The following is a 13544-nucleotide window of genomic DNA, read 5'->3' on the forward strand; positions in this document are numbered from 1 at the left end:
TCACCCCTTCCCCACCCCGTGCTGATTCAATTCCACTCAATAGGTACCTATGCTACACATTTTTGACCAATGTGTATTATTTGCATTTATCAGTGTTAAATTGTCATTTGGCATGTGTTTACCCAGCTACATAAAGAATCAAAAACCTTTTGAAAACCTCTTGCTGCACCATCTGTTTCTACTGTGCTTTCTATTCTTGTGTCATTAGTAAATTTGCTCAGGTTATAATTAAACAATGGGAGTCCTAGCACTGACCCTTGTCGGTCTCCAACCAACACCTCCCCAAGTACTCTCCATTTGTGTTTTTTATTCAGACCACTATAATATTCTGAATCCTTGTGGCTTTTATTTTAATCAGAAACTTTTGCGAGGAATTTTATCAGACGCTTTCTGAAAGATAAAATAAGTATCACAGGAGCTTCTTTAACTATTTTATTTGTAACATTTTCAAGGGGATCAAGGAGATTCTCTGGCAGCACCTTCTTCTAAATCCATGCTGACCTTTTCTTATTACTACCCAGGCACTGTCAGCTTTTTGCTTTGTCCCCATGAAGAATCACCTCGCCTTTGCTCCATGTCCCTATCTTCTTCCCTCCCTAACGTAGTGTGATTGCAAACAGAAAGCAGCAGGTGGGATTCCTGTGCATCTTTATGTTGACAATGGATAATTGGGTGCTGCAGCTAGAAATTAGGCTCTGACACTTTAGGCTGCAATATCATTGTTCTGGCCGTGCAGGTAGAATGCAGCCTTCTACCCAGGTCACCCTATAGCCAAACCACCCCCGCTCAACCGCCGCCACTACTGACAGGTTATAGGCTCCATTACTGACATTGAGAACACTGCACAAAGATGCTGGTCACTGCTCCATGCATTTGCATGAGAATCCTACATCACAGCAGAAGTGACCAAAAAAAGCCTCCGAATACTCATGATTAAAAAATCAAGCCTGCTTTGAAGAGTTTATTTACACTGTAACTTTAGATGCGCAGTACATAGATCATAAAATAAATTTTCTTACAATTGCTATAAGTTATTATGTACCTTTTTGTCTTCCAAAATAACGAACACTTAACATGTATTAGGGCTGCATGGAGATACATGATGGGCCATAATTTGCTGTCAAAAGAACAGTGAGACTAATGGCGCACACCGTTATTTATACGTCAATGGTACAGCAACTTCAGGCGATGGCAAATTCATGGTTAAACGTGGAAATCCAAAAGTTGTGGTCTGAAATGCGCCGCTCCTCCGTTAGCTTTACAAAAACGGTATCTCACCTCTGGCTCAGCGTTGAAATGTATTGAATGGTGTGAAGATGCTGTAGATACAAACTAAACTCACCACAGAAAGTTAAGTCTTGTCCATTTCAGTCTAAGTAACCTTTTAATGATGTGATAAGTATTAATTACTGCCAGTCAACCTCTCTGGCATTTAAAATTAACTATTGCAAGTGTGAAGTCTCATTCCTTCAGGTTTTATTGTTGTTGGCGATTTTAAAATGTAAAATTAAAAATTACATTTTTTATAACTTTTGCTTTCTGTCTCTTTTTTTCTCTCTCTATAATCCAATCTTTCTTTCCCTCTCTTTATTTCTCTTTCTGTACCTGATTTGTCATTGTATTCATTCACTCTAATGTACACTTCCTTCTTAGTCATTACGCAGTTAACTTCACAATCCTTCAATCTGATTGGTTAAAGAGATACGCAGTTGCTTTCCCTGTTCACCAAGGACCCAGATGTCCAGTTTCCCACGCTGCGATGTTATAAGCTCGCACTTTCACAACTTGTGGTTCAAAATATCATACGATTAAATGGGCAAGGACAAGTCTAACCAATGGCAGACATTGTTCGTTGCCCTGCAAATTATGGCCCGATGTCAAGCAGTAAAAAGATGGACTAAGTTCAATCTAGATCTCGACCCCTTCATTCCAACTGCCATGTTATCCTCTCATTGCAAATGGGACTACTAAATCAGCACAACACATTTCCAACACTGATGAGAACAAAGTTGACCTACATATATTTTATTACAAATATTAAATGTAATACAGTATTTGGTTTTATGGAGGCAAGTTTTATTCAGCGCCCTCAAACATCTTCTTTCTGCCTTCCATTCCAGCCTTCTCTTCAATATTCTTACGCCAGTCTCCAACATCACGCAGATCCTGCAGTGAGAGTAATTTGTGAAATTTAAGGATGAGGTTCAGCTAAACAATGACACAAGCTGTGAGTTGGCTTCTCCTTCCCTGGGTCTATCAGAAGCACTGAGCAAACACAAAATACCTATGTACAATACATGGGCACACCCACAGGGGCGAGGCCATGGAGGGATTTGAAAACAAGGATGAGAATTTTGAAATCGAGGCATTGTTTAACTGGGAGCTAATGTAGGTCAGCGAGCACAGGGGTGATGGGTGAACGGGACTTGGTGCGAGTTAGGACACGGGCAGCCGAGTTTTGGATAACCTCAAGTTTACGTAGGTAAGAATGTGGGAGGCCAGCCAGGAGTGCGTTGGAATAGTCAAGTCTAGAGTAACAAAGGCATGGATGAGGGTTTCAGCAGTGGATGAGCTGAGGCAAGGGCAGAGATGGGCAATGTTACGGAGGTGGAAGTAGGTGGTCTTTGTTATGCTGTGGATATGTGGTCAGAAGCCCATTTCAGGGACAAATATGACACCAAGCCAGTACGTTCAGAAGAGAAGAGTGAAGGGGGATGTAACTTCTGCCTCCCCACAACCATTTTGGGATTTGCAGCAAGAGAAACACAAATATAATTCTGTGTAAATTTTATTTCAGTTTTCAGCCTTCCTCTCATGAAGGCATTTGACTCAAGCTGGGGTACAGCACTGGCTCTGCGCCAGTATTTTGCTTGAATGGTCATTCTTCATATGTGAACTGAAACAGTGAAGGCAAGCACTGTGTGGGCATTACCACGAGCCTGCTTCTGCCCCTGTCAGATGTCCATATAGGTGCACTTCCCTGAAGGAGTCACTAAATAGGGATAGGAATCCTGGTGATCTTTTCTTCCTTTATCCCTAGTTCAGAAATACTGAGAGTAATTTTAACTTCTGCCGATAGTGTAAAATAGCCAATATCAGATCGGCTGCCTGTTCCATCCCTCTTCCGATGGAAAATTGGGAGAGTTGTAAAATGAACGGCAGATCCGATATCGCCCATTTTACACTGTCAGCAAAAGTTAAAATTACTCCCACTGAGACTAATTCTGGAGGCTGAAGTGTTACTTCTCCATTCCTCCGACTCCTGTTGTACATCCCCTCTTCCCTTTACCTCAGTAGTCGGGCCTATAGCTGCCTAGGCCCCACGCTATGGAAGTCCCTCCCTAAATCCCTCTGCCTCTCCTCCTTTAAGATCCTTCTTAAAACCCACCTCTTGGACCGAGCTATTGGTCGCCCGTCCTAATTTCCCCTTCTTTGGCTCAACACCTGTGTTTTTTTCCTCACTGCTTTGTGAAGTGCCTTGGGGCATTTTTCTACATTAAAGGCATTCTATAAATGTAATGTTGTTGCTGCTGCTGCTGCTGCTCAAGCTCAGCTAACTCAACACAGGCTGGTAACTAACCCTGGGACCTTCTAGTGTGTGTGTGACACAGCACCGCATCACGAAATGCATTTACTCACTAAACTAACATGAAGCAATCGAAGAAATTCTGGCTGACAATTGGGAACTGAAGCACTAAATTTGCAGTTTGCAATCAGTTAGTTCAACTTAGACAGATGTCCATTCTTTTACGTGATCCTTGATGCTGTGTCAGCAAGCTATTTTACTTGGAGTGCATCAAAGCCAAACCTGATCATGCCTCAACTAGTTTACATACATACATACTTCCAGCAGGAATTGCTGGGTAATGGTCAGGAGTAAAAACCTCTGCTGACTTTCCCCTTCTTAGTCAGTGACGTTAAGGTCAATTGTCACACCCCTACTGTCACCCCAAGCAGGGACCAAGCAGGGACATGTAGGACTTCATACTTTGACAAAAAAAGGCTGTAGAAAGTTTTGTTTTGCGGTTTTCATATGGCAAATGTGTTAAGTCTTTGGCTTAACGTAGACATGGGATTTCATTATTAAAAAGATACTGCATATTCCAAGTATGAAAGCTGAATTCTGCATGTGGTCCTGTGGGGCAGCACTTTTGACACACCTGCATAATATGCACAAAACAATAAGAAATAGATACTTCTCCATGATTTTCCCATGGAGTGAGTTCCCAATCACAGTCTGGCTATCAAGGAGGTACTGATCACAGGCTAATCACTTTTCATGGCAGAGGGAGGGGGGGGGGGGGGGGAAACAGGTGACATAATTCAATTCTACTTATGGATTTTCTAGAGATTGATTACACTGCCTAATGGCAAGGACTCAATGTGGGCCTTGGAGAACGATAAGTGGTCTGGAAGATGGAAGAAAGTCTAAAAGATGGAAGCTATCGGAGGAATAAAAATTAAATTTAACAAAGGGAAGATAGAGATTCACAGTGTTCCTGAAAAATAAATAATTTGTGAATTACAGAAAATGCTGGGAATACTCAGCAGGTCAGGCAGCATCTGTGGAGAGAGAAACAGCGTTAACGTTTCAGGTCGATGACCTTCCATCAGATGACCTTACATTAACTCTGTTTCTCTCTTCACAGATGCTACCTGATCTGCTGAGTATTTCCCGCATTTTCTGTTTTTATTTCGGATTTCCAACATCCACAGTATTTTACTTTTGAATTTGTGAATTAGTCAGCTTGTACCTTTGTGATCTGACATTGGAACTTCAGTGAGGTCAGATTCTTTAATACCTCAGTCAGGCTGAGGGAACTTTCTTTCAAAAACTTGTCTTCACTTCAGGTGGCCCGTGCAGAGCTACTGCTGCTATCTATCAAAGGGAGAACTAAAAAGTTCAGCCACAGTTTTCAAGGATGTTGCCTTACCTTCTCCTTCTCAGTGTCCTCTTTCTTCACTTGCTTCAGGTTGGCTCTCAAGTCCATGGACACCTTGTGTTTGGAGCCCAGCAGAGCGCGTAGCATGGCATCAGCAGACATACGCACTCTCTTGAGTGGTGGCCTCTTAAACTTGCCTTTCAGGTCAAAGACTTTCATATTCAGGTCATCAATCTGCAACATTGACAGAGTCAAGCATTAACATTTACATGTAAATAGGAAATGGCCCAAAATAAATCGTAGGCTGCAAATACACCATCCTATAAATTCTTCCTGGTTCCTGCATCATCACTGTGCTGAAATCAGGTCTGTATTCTCTTACTCTTGCTGGAGGAGAGTCGGATTGGAACTTCCACCCACTGCCCCGACTCCAACCTTATTTCCTGAGTTGGGGCTGATTATTTATGCAGGGTAGGCTTCTGATGGAATTCCCACCAGTACAAAAGAGTCAATCACTACCGGAGCAATTAAAGGGAGCAAAAGAGTCCTGAAGATTTTATAGAAAATGTCAGAAAAGGCTCGGTACCTTAGTGAAGAGATGACAAGCCTTAAGAGAGGATGATGAGCACTGAGAGATGGCGAGGAGCCGACCACTGGGCTCTCTCCCTTTAACATGGTGCTCAGCGATATTGTGGCTCCTGCCACAGGGCCTACTGCCACCTGTCCCTCCTGGTGATCCCTCATGATGGGGTTATCAGTGGCGGGAGGCAGGGAAATAGGGTGGGATTCCATGCCCTACCACCATGCAACATTTACATGTGGCAGAGCAGTGAAGGGGCAGCTGGTGGCTTCCCCGATAGGGTAGGGGGAATAACATTTAGGTTGCGTGGGGACGTGGCAATAGGCCTCCTCACACAATTTTTCTGGCTATTTTTACTGCTATCCCACCCTAATTGGGGCAGAGTAGCAAAGGTAAATCCAAGCCCAAGACTTATCAGGTTGTCTTCTACTGTAACTTATTGTTTCCCAGTTCCTCTCTGTCTGCTGATGACACTGAGTTAGTGGCACAGTAAACAGTGTAGATGGGAGCAGAAATTTGCAAAGGGACATTGATAGATTAAGTAAGTGGGCAAAACTGCGGCAGACGAAGTTCAACGTGGGAAAGTGTGAGGTCATCCACTTTGGACCTAAGAAAGGTAGATCAGAGTATTTTCTAAATGGTAAAAAGCTAGAAACTGTGGGTGAGCAGAGAGACTTAGGGATCCAAGTACAGAAATCACTAAAAGCTAGTGGACAGGTATAAAAATCATTAAAAAGGCTAATGGAATGTTGGCCTTTATCTGGAGGGCTGGAATACAATCGCTGGAAGTGATGTGACAGATGTACAGAGCTCTGGGGAGACATCCTCTGGAGCACTGCATTCAGTTCTGGCACCGTACCTCAGGAAGGATATATTGGCCTTTAGGGGGTACAGCACAGATTCACCAGAATGATACTGGGGCTGAAAGGGTTAAATTATGATGACAGGTTGCATGGACTAGGCTTGTATTCCCTTGAATATAGATTAAGGGGTGATATTGAAATTGTTGTTATATTCTGCTAAGATAAAATGTAACTTTCAAGATCGTGTTTAATGTAACTTATTAATTATATGTGCTTTTCACTAATAACTCAGCTTTCTATTTATTCTCCAGAGTTTCATTGATGTTCATCGAGAGGATGTTAAATCACAGATAATGAACAAGAAGCTACTTTGTATTGCAGAAAAGCAACTACAGTAATGTGATATGTCTGGCAAGATCACTTGAAACCTTGCAGTGGGCAATAGCAGTTTGTGGACATTTAGCTACACCGTTGTAATACATTGGATATCCATACGCCTTTGTGGAAGTGATTACCACGATAACAGATACATTAAAAAGTGAGGACAATGTAAATATCAAAAGTGCTTCTATCTCTGTTCTCCAGTGCTGGACTTCACTGGGACAAGTTTGACACCATTTTTCCTAAAGTGGTGTTCATCAGCAACCCCAAACAAGTATTCTACATTCTATGGGGTAGAAATTGGAATGCGCTGCGCCCGTTTATCGGGTGTAAAATAGGCGCAAAGCTTACCAATTTAGCAGTGGGACGGCCTGCGCCCAATCTGCGAAGGAGTTAGGCCAACTGCTAATTTCGTCGTACCCATTTATAGGCATCCTGGGTGACTGCCTAAAACAGATGTTGGACCCTTGAATATGTTAATGAGGGGCCTAACACCATTGAAGGACCCCTCTACAAAATTTGTTATCTATGTCGTTGGGCTGACCTGCTCAGGATTCTTCAGCGGCCCATGTGGCTGCCAACTAAAAGTTAATTTAAATTTTCTATTTGAATAATCCTTTCCATGGAGCAAGGAGAAGTGGAGTTCTCCCCCACCACCACCCCCCCGTCCCCAGGCTCCACAATCATTGTGATGGGCCCCCCTTCCATTGTCTGCTATAAAGCCCCCTTCCGGAAGTTACCCGATTTTTCTTGTGGGACGAGCTACCTCTGGAGGCGTGACTGAGGCCTCTTGGTTGGGGCCCAGACTAATTTCTACCCCAATATATTTTCTACTACATGGAAATAGCATAAGATTTGGTTCGTTCGGTGGCAACAATATACTTGACAACCATACTAATCAAATTTTAACCTATTGTAAAGTAAAGCACTACTCCATAATGCAACCTCTTACTGGAAAAAGCTTTTCATTTTAGTTAAAGCCTTGGAAGAGACAATTGATGTCCACGAAGACATGGTCTTCACTATCTAGATTTGAGTTTGACACTTCAGCAATGAAATATTCTCCTGACTTTCACGTGGAACACCAAATGTGTTTTCAGTTTAATCTCTTCATATGAACTATGGTTAACAGCTCTGTGGTGGCACAGCACATTGAAGCATGGCAAGATTCAGAGCACAGCTGCGCTGTTGGGAAAACCGGCAGAGCAAAGACCATAAGCTTCCCACAGAAATCAGAGGTGTTGTTACCCAGGATATTTTTCAGTAACTTCCAGCAGCTGGTTTGCAGAGAAGCTCTGGCAGAGATCTGAAGGTAAATACTGATGGTGAATTACAACACAGAACAGCAGAGGGCCCAGTTTCCTCCCAGGCCCCTGCTGGGCAACTAACTGGCACAATGGTGCACTGTGCCTGTGAGGGAAGGACTCGATTCCTGGGCCAGAACATTTACATGGTCTGACTACCTCTGGGCACAGGCCTGCCCTGGCAGAGCCTTACAGTGGGATTGAGGAGCAGCAGCAGAGTGTAACCGCAGGCTCAAGAGGCTTGCAGCTACATTCCTGGTGGCTGGCATTTGGCCATTCTCACTTGCTGGAGATCCTCCAGAGAATATTTAAATACCTTGTTCTTTTTTCAGGGTGCTCCCAGGACCCCCACAAACGCTTTAGTTCATAGAAACATAGAAGATAGGAGCAGGAGTAGGCCATTCAGCCCCTCAAGCCTGCTCCGCCATTCAATGAGATCATGGCTGATCATCCAAATTCAATACCCTGTCCCTGCTTTCTCCCCATATCCCTTGGTCCCTTTAGCCTTAAGAAATATATCTAACTCCTTCTTGAATATATTCAATGAATTGGCCTCTACTGCCTTCTGTGGTAGAGAATTCCACAGGTTCACCACTCTCCGGGTGAAGAAATTCCTCCTCATCTCTGTCCTAAATGGCTTACCCCTTATCCTTAGACTGTGACCCCTGGTTCTGGACCCCCCGGCCATCGGGAACATCCTTCCTGCCTCTAGTCTGTCTAGTCCTGTTAGAATTTTATAAGTTTCAATGAGATCCCCTCTCATTCTTCTAAACTCCAGCGAGTATAAGCCCAATCGACTCAATCTCTCCTCATACGTCATTCCTGCCATCCCAGGTCCTCATACATCATTCCTGCCATCCCATGCAAGCCCCCATCACCATAGTTCTTGGGGAGCTCCTCTGATTGGGTGTCCCATGGGTGAATTCAGAGGGAAGTTGGGAATGCCCACTGCTGCCTCATTTACATTGGTATGTTGGGCCTGCTCCTATTACATGTGCAAGCCCAGTTATAGTGATCCAAGGAACCCTGGAAATCCTGGGGAAGTGTTGTGGAAGCAGAGACCTGATGCAGTGGGACTCCACCCTCATTTGCTCTTTGCTGCTTTGGGAACTGAGCATTCCTCAGATGCAATGAAGAGGATAATCCGCTCCATTGGTTCATCTGCTCTAAGGCCGATTGGAGGAAGAGAAAAGAGAAATGTTTGAGTGGCAAGTGTAAGTTCAACGGTGGCAATGTGGGGATAGATGAATATTGTGTTGTACTTGTTTACCTTTGGGGGAATCAACAAGTATTTCTGCAGATTAAGTGGGTGGGAATGTGTCCATGATTGAGTAGATAGTCCATAGTCTTGTGGAAAGAGTGAGCATAAAGGGCGAAATGGCCTTTTTTCATTCCACTCTTTATTATGTTATGATCTGTTAAAAAGATTTAGGGGGTGTAATTGGTCAACGCCAGTAGTGCAAAATAGAAGGATAGCGAATTGGCAGTGACTTCAGTGGGCGCGGTGTGAAGCGAGCTGCTGATTCGCTATCGGTACATTTTGAGCTATTGGTATTGGCCAATTTCACTCTGATTGCCATTCATTGTAAATATCATTGGTTTTCTTGTTTCCTTTAATTGTGTTTTTGGTTCCAGTGTTAACCTTTACTTTACAGTCCTGATTTTTTTCATATGATACAGTAAAATGTTTATAAGGACTTCATATTGTATTAGTGATGGTATCATTCTAAAATGTCTCTCCAAAAAGGAACACTACACGCTGCGGTTGTACATGGGGGATACTTCTAAAGGTGACCATTACCTCTTTGGTGCTCTTTGAAACTTTGATTTCCATGTCGTATCTCTCCTCATCAACCGCATCTATCTTCGCATGAATTTTTTTGCATAAGTCCTGTTGAGATAGATAGTGAGAAAATTCAACATTGTGGCGACACTGGGTCTTTCTTTTCATTCTACAATTGCAGTGCAGTTTAAAGCACACCCCGCATTATCACTGAAATTGACAAAAGGGCCTGCTGGGAATTGCATTGGATGGAGCAGTAAAGCCCAAATGGGGAGAAATAACTGACTGACTAGAAAGTTCTGCTTGAATTCCTCCACTGCCAGCCAGCATTGATGAGCTGTGGAAGAGTCTACGAGAAGTCAAAATGAAGGAGATGAATCGTTGTGCAAGTTTACTCATTGGCCCTCAATTGTCTCAGATGCGCTGTTGCTGCGTCACTGCAATTTCACCAGAAGTGGGGCAGAAACCCTGTTTACGCTGGATTTCTGGCAAAGTTACGACATCGCAAGAGCAGAAAGTTTAAAAAATCTTATTCTAATTTGTATATTTTAGTTTAAATAGTTCTCAAGGCTGTTTGCCTTCATATTATCCACCAAAACGAATGGATAAAATACCTGTCTCCACCCATAAGTCAGCAATTCCCTGTGGGTCCAATTGTAGAACAGAATAGATGCAGAAACCCTTAGGAGGAGGCCTACTTTTCCAACTGGGGCATGGCTACAATGAGGGAGAGGTTAGCAAAGGAAAAATATGAAAAACAAAAATTGCTGATGGATGTTTTATACAGGTACGTGATCTGTGAATTATTGTATTAAATTTTACAACTTAGGTCATTAGGTTGTGAAGGGAACAAGAATTCAAGTGCATGTGGGAAAGTCACCCTCTTAAGAAGCACTTGTTTTGAAAATCATGTTTTTGGGTCTGTGTTTGTTTATGAATTCTTGTGAAGTCCATTCGGCGTTCCAAGCATCATCAGGGTTGAAGTCACATTGTCGAAGGTTAAGCGCGTGGGTCCAGACGAGTGTGCACGACTTCAAGTGGTGGTGGGGCACGTTGTTGAGATCCTGGTGGATGGGGAGACGTTTGTTTTCCACGATTCACTTGACTCCTCGGATGGTTGTGGCATTGTGGTGAATGGATGGGGGAGTAATGTGCGACTGCACAGGCAGCCAGGGTATTGGGGTCGACTTGAGGGTTCCAATGATGCATCGCTTTGCAGTGTTCAGTTGGACATCCGCAAGTAGAGTGTGGCTGCTTTTGGTCCATACTGGTGCACAGTACTCGGCTATGGAGTACACGAGGGCCATCGCTGATGTCCGTAGCACTGAGGCTGATGCTCTTCAGCTTGTGCTTGCCAGTTTCTGGAGCAGGTTGACCCTTGTCTTCGTCTTGGCGGCCACCTTCTTCAAATGGTTGTGGAAAGTTAGCGTGCGGTTCAGCTTCACCCCGAGATAGATCGGAGTGGGGTCATGTCGCACAGTGTTGCCGCAGAAGGTCACTTTCAGGGTGCGCTTAGTGTTCCTGTTATCAAGATAGAATGCAGTGACTGTTGTTTTGTGGAGGTTTGGCTTGACCCTCCATTTCCAGAATTATTCCTCCATGGTGATTAGGTCCCTGTTCAAGGTGGACTCAATGTCTGAAAGTGGCTGCATACGTTGCCAGGGCGAGGTCATCCACATATGCAAACTTGCGCGGCTTCGTAGGCGGCATGTCGCTCGTGGAGACATTGAAGTGCAGCGGCACGAGTATTGAGACTTGTGGCAGCCCATTGTTGAGGAACAACACTCAACTTGTTGATGTCCAAATGAAATGTGGTGCATCACTGGAACCCTCAAGTTGACCCCAACACCCTGGCTGCCCGTGCTATCCCATATTTCTCCCCCATCCATACGCCGCAATGCAGCAACCCTCCGGGAAGTCCAGTGAATTGTGGAAAACAAATGTTTCCCCATCCACCAGGATCTTACCAACGTGCCCCATCATCGCTTGAAGTCATGCAAGCTGGGTTGGACCCACGCGCTTAACCTTCAGCAATGTGACGTCAACCCTGATGATGCTTGGAAAACCGATTGGACTTCACAAGAAGTCACAAACAAACACCTCGTGAAAGACCCGATGTGGAAGATCCCTGGCTTTGATCTTCTGCAAAGCTTATGGGCGACACGTAAACCACATCCGCACAAACCATGGCAGATATGGATACTTGATGCACACTGGAGAGTTTTCAATTCTCCATTCGTGCGATTGTGGTCACTCAGAGCAGGTCATGGAACATATAATGACTCAATGCCCGATTTAGAAATACAAAGGAGGCATCTCAGTGATACACTCCGCTACTCCTGGCGCAAATATCTGGCTTAACACCTAAATGTAAAATTACAGTTGTTGCTCTACACCTACATCAGCCATACGAAATGATGATGTTGAGGAACCAGGGTGAGCTGACTTTGTCGCCCAAATGGACACGTAGCTGCCTATTGCTCAACATCGTCCATAACAGGCGTAGTGTTCTGAGGCAGGGGATGATCCTTGCGAGCTTCAGCAAGTTGACTATTAGTAAATGAACCAATAATTCTCATTTTCTCAATGATAACCCAGATTACTGTCCAAGCTAGTAAATTGAAAACTGCCCTCAACATTGCCTTGGCCAATGAATCTTGATCCCTGCTCCCAATCTAAGATCTTTCAGTTCTATATGCTGTGCGCCTCTCAGAGCAAAAAGAAAAATAGATTTCTTTTTAAGAAAATGATCTTTAAATAACCTGTAATTCTGCCATTGAAAGCCCATGACACTGCAGAGGTGCACAATGTTCTGCCATAAAGGCCTCCTTCTCCGCTATCTGTTCTGCTTCTTCCTTCTCAAGTGCAGCTTTGGCAAGTGAGAGCAGCAAACTCTGAAATACAGTTGTGATGAAGCAATTAGTTAAATGGGAAACAATTAACATATTGTATGAGACAATCAGTATAAAGAAAATACATGTTAAGACTGAAAAGTTACCTTCAGATGCATCCTGCGAGAAGAGGTCAACTTGGATTTTTTCTGTAGCGATACAGGAACAGAGAAAGGGAGGAAGGATTGGAAGGTAAGTTAAAACCAGATTAATACAAATAGCTAGCAGAGCAGAGGAACATGCTGTTAGTGTGCAATAACTTCCAGCTCAGCAATTCATCTTGGAATAAGATTCCAACAAACCTTTCTGCAACAACCCACTATTTTAAGGCCCAGGCTTGGTGTCACCCAAACACTTTTTATTTAATCTTCTGTCTTTTTTTTCCAACTTTGTTGACTATCTGCACCATGAGCCTTGTCACTTCACTAATGGTTTTCCACTAAAAGAAAATTGGACTGACATACATTCTTGTGACTTAAGTAGCCATTTTATTGACGGTGGAATTTTAGCTGTCCACCCAAACCCAACCACCCGTGTGTTCCACCACCAGTAAAGCACCTGAAGCACAATTTGGTTGTTACCATGATTAAATTGACATGAGTTCAAATTCCACCAAACCAATTTAAATTCAGTGAAAAAACATAAATATGAAATAAAGAGCTGTTATCAGTAAAAGTATCCATGAAGCTGTCATATTATCATAAAAACTGATTCACTAAAATGCCTTGGGGAAGTAAGCCTGCCATGCTTACCCAGTCTGGCCTATATGTGACTCCAGTCCCACCAAGTTGGGTTTTTAACGACATTCTGACAGCTATTTATCAGCTTACTCACAATCATCAGCAAAGTGATGGAAGGAGTCATCACCAGTGTAATTAAGCGGCCCTTACTCACTAATAACCTGCTAACCGATGCGCAG

General features: G+C 43.6%; 1 protein-coding gene and 1 long non-coding RNA gene across 2 annotated transcripts; one reads left to right on the forward strand and one right to left on the reverse strand.

Annotated features, from left to right (window-relative positions):
- Window positions 1–947: 947 nt before the first annotated feature.
- On the reverse strand, window positions 948–12841 carry LOC147106734 (troponin I, fast skeletal muscle-like). The gene is made up of 5 exons (XM_086007807.1): window positions 12733–12841; window positions 12497–12628; window positions 9753–9842; window positions 4935–5117; window positions 948–2166 (listed from the first exon to the last, which is right to left on the reverse strand). Exons 1-5 carry the CDS (start codon window positions 12742–12744, stop codon window positions 2077–2079), a joined length of 507 nt encoding a protein of 168 aa, XP_085863933.1. The 5' UTR covers window positions 12745–12841; the 3' UTR covers window positions 948–2076.
- LOC147106735 (uncharacterized) lies at window positions 2144–9653 on the forward strand. Its single transcript, XR_015080981.1, has 2 exons — window positions 2144–2227; window positions 6578–9653. It is a non-coding gene; the product is annotated as an uncharacterized LOC147106735 (long non-coding RNA).
- Window positions 12842–13544: the final 703 nt, after the last annotated feature.

Source organism: Somniosus microcephalus, chromosome 15 (assembly GCF_052327205.1).
Source record: "Somniosus microcephalus isolate GS21.2 chromosome 15, FLI_Smic_1.0, whole genome shotgun sequence".
Lineage (NCBI taxonomy): Eukaryota > Metazoa > Chordata > Chondrichthyes > Squaliformes > Somniosidae > Somniosus > Somniosus microcephalus.

What these genes read in the sequence shown, in the direction of transcription:
- LOC147106734 (XM_086007807.1), bottom strand. An exon ending in TTTCAATGGCAGAATTACAG is followed by an intron (nt 9,843 to 12,496) that starts GTTATTTAAAGA and finishes CTATCTCAACAG; the next exon opens with GACTTATGCAAAAAAATTCA. An exon ending in TTTCAAAGAGCACCAAAGAG is followed by an intron (nt 5,118 to 9,752) that starts GTAATGGTCACC and finishes TCAATGTTGCAG; the next exon opens with ATTGATGACCTGAATATGAA.